The following is a 2,055-nucleotide window of genomic DNA, read 5'->3' as shown; positions in this document are numbered from 1 at the left end:
GGGGAAACCCGCTGATGACAGTGGAACCCGCCCGTGGGTGAATTCCCGGGCTCCTGCTTTATAAGCAGGTGGAGGTGCGGCAGGGCTGGCAGGAGCAGCAGGCACAGCCAGGCACTCGCTGGAGCACAGCTGTGTGTGCAGAGGGAATGAGTGGCTGCAGCAGCAAGAGCATGGTCCTGGTCTCCCTGCTGGGGCTCCTGGCGCTGCTCCTGTGCGGCACCTCGGAAGGTGAGTGACCTCGGGAGCTCTGCTCTGGGAAGGGCTCCTGCTGCTGCTCACAGCTGGCAGCAGTGAGGGGCTGAGCTGGAAGGGAATGGTTTCAGCAAAATGTGCTGTCTCCTGTCTCATCCCCCTCTTCTGTCATGGGTGAGCTGCATGGTTGGGGTTGAGCAGAGAGTGACCTAAACAGCAGGGCCAAATGGAGTTTATTTACCTTATTGTTGTTCTTCATTCCAGCACAAAGCAACCAGGATTGCTGCCTGTCCTACACCAAAGTGCGTCTGCCTAAGTGGGTCCTGAAGGGTTACACTGAACAGCTCTCCAGTGAGGTCTGCGACATCCCTGCCATCATGTAAGTTACTTTCTCAATCTCTGCAGTATTTTCTGACATGTATTAATCTTGGGATATCTGTTTGGGCTAAACCAAGGATTTGAATGTTATAAGAGAGATTTTTCCTGTCTTTTCAAAAAGTTAAATTAACTGAAGAAATTGTATATCACACCTGTAAACAAAACCCACAACCTCTAGCTGATACGGACTGCTAACCCAAGGGATAGTCATACAATGTAAATAATAAATCTGACTCTTTAGAAATCAGCTGTGCAAACAAGGACAGGTTTTGTCTCCAGCTAAGGGCTATTCTGGCCAACACAGAGTGCTCCCTTGCCAAAACCTGTAAACAGACACATAAGTGACAAGATTTCTTCTAATTCACAGGAATTGGATGTTTTACTTACAAGGTTTTGGCCTAGATGTTGATCTGTCACCTTAGCTTGACAGCACCTATTCTCAATTTTACCAGTTGTTTCTAGCATCCAGCAAAGGTCTTTGCCTAAACAGACCAAATAAATTGAACACATTTTATGGTGCGAAATTGATCCCTGAGACTGAAGTAGCTATTACATTTAACTTTCTTTTTCTTCATATAATATTGGAGGGATTTGGAGCATCCGTGTCTAGCTGGTGTTTACAAAAGCAGTTTCTATTGGTCATTATATAGAGTAACTGTACTCCACACAGCACTTATTGGCAGGGATTTCTGATTTCTTTATCATTATTTCTTTTCCAGTTTCCACACTGCCAGTGGGCTGAATGCCTGTGTAAATCCTAAGGAAGGCTGGGTGAAGAAACATCTCCTTTTCCTGAGGTAGGAATCCATCTCTTTCCATCTCCTGTCAGATGCAGCTACTCCTTTCTGGAGTCCTCTCAGAGACAGTCATGATACATGCCCCTTCTTCCACCTGAGCTGTTCTCTCAGGGGAGAAGAGAAAACTGTAATTGAGGTAATTATTTATGTGTGTTCTTGCTTCCTTTTAACAGCCACAGGCTCAGGAGGATGTCAGCCTGATGCAGTTTCCAGCAAGGAGCTAAACACAGACATGGCTGAAGAAGCATTGGGTTGAGGCTCTTGGCTGAGGTGGTTTGTACACTGCTGTGTGCTCACCCACTGCCAACTCTGGCTTCTTTGGAACCATGAACTTCTTGAGTTGATTCATATTGCATCCCTGTTTTGCTTGAGTTAAGCATTTTGTTGAAGTTTCTATTTTTACTAATATGTGTATGTTACTGATAGGACATGAGTACTGTTTAGTAAGGTCTACTTTGAGCTGTTGTACAGAGTGTGAATTTTATTAAGTTTATTGCATGTTGGTTTTGTTTTCTTCAGCATATGTAAAGCAGGTTATTTATTATGTTTATTTTGTTATTGTCTTGTGACAAAATGTTTCCTTTAAGCTGTAGTTAGCATTATAATACCTCTTGAATTATTGTTAAACAAAGTCTGTTTGTAGAAAAAAATGGTAACTGAAGATTAAAAAAATTAAATGTTAAAATCA

At 43.4% G+C, this 2,055-nt stretch overlaps 1 protein-coding gene across 1 annotated transcript; it reads left to right on the top strand.

The window, feature by feature from the left end:
- On the top strand, positions 1-2,055 carry CCL20 (C-C motif chemokine ligand 20). Its single transcript, XM_059479305.1, has 4 exons — positions 1-228; positions 457-571; positions 1,290-1,367; positions 1,541-2,055. The coding sequence occupies exons 1-4, from the start codon at positions 147-149 to the stop codon at positions 1,566-1,568; spliced, it is 303 nt and encodes a 100-aa protein (XP_059335288.1). The 5' UTR covers positions 1-146; the 3' UTR covers positions 1,569-2,055.

Source organism: Ammospiza nelsoni, chromosome 10, assembly GCF_027579445.1.
Source record: "Ammospiza nelsoni isolate bAmmNel1 chromosome 10, bAmmNel1.pri, whole genome shotgun sequence".
Classification (NCBI taxonomy): domain Eukaryota; kingdom Metazoa; phylum Chordata; class Aves; order Passeriformes; family Passerellidae; genus Ammospiza; species Ammospiza nelsoni.
This window is presented reverse-complemented; position numbering and strand designations above follow the sequence as displayed.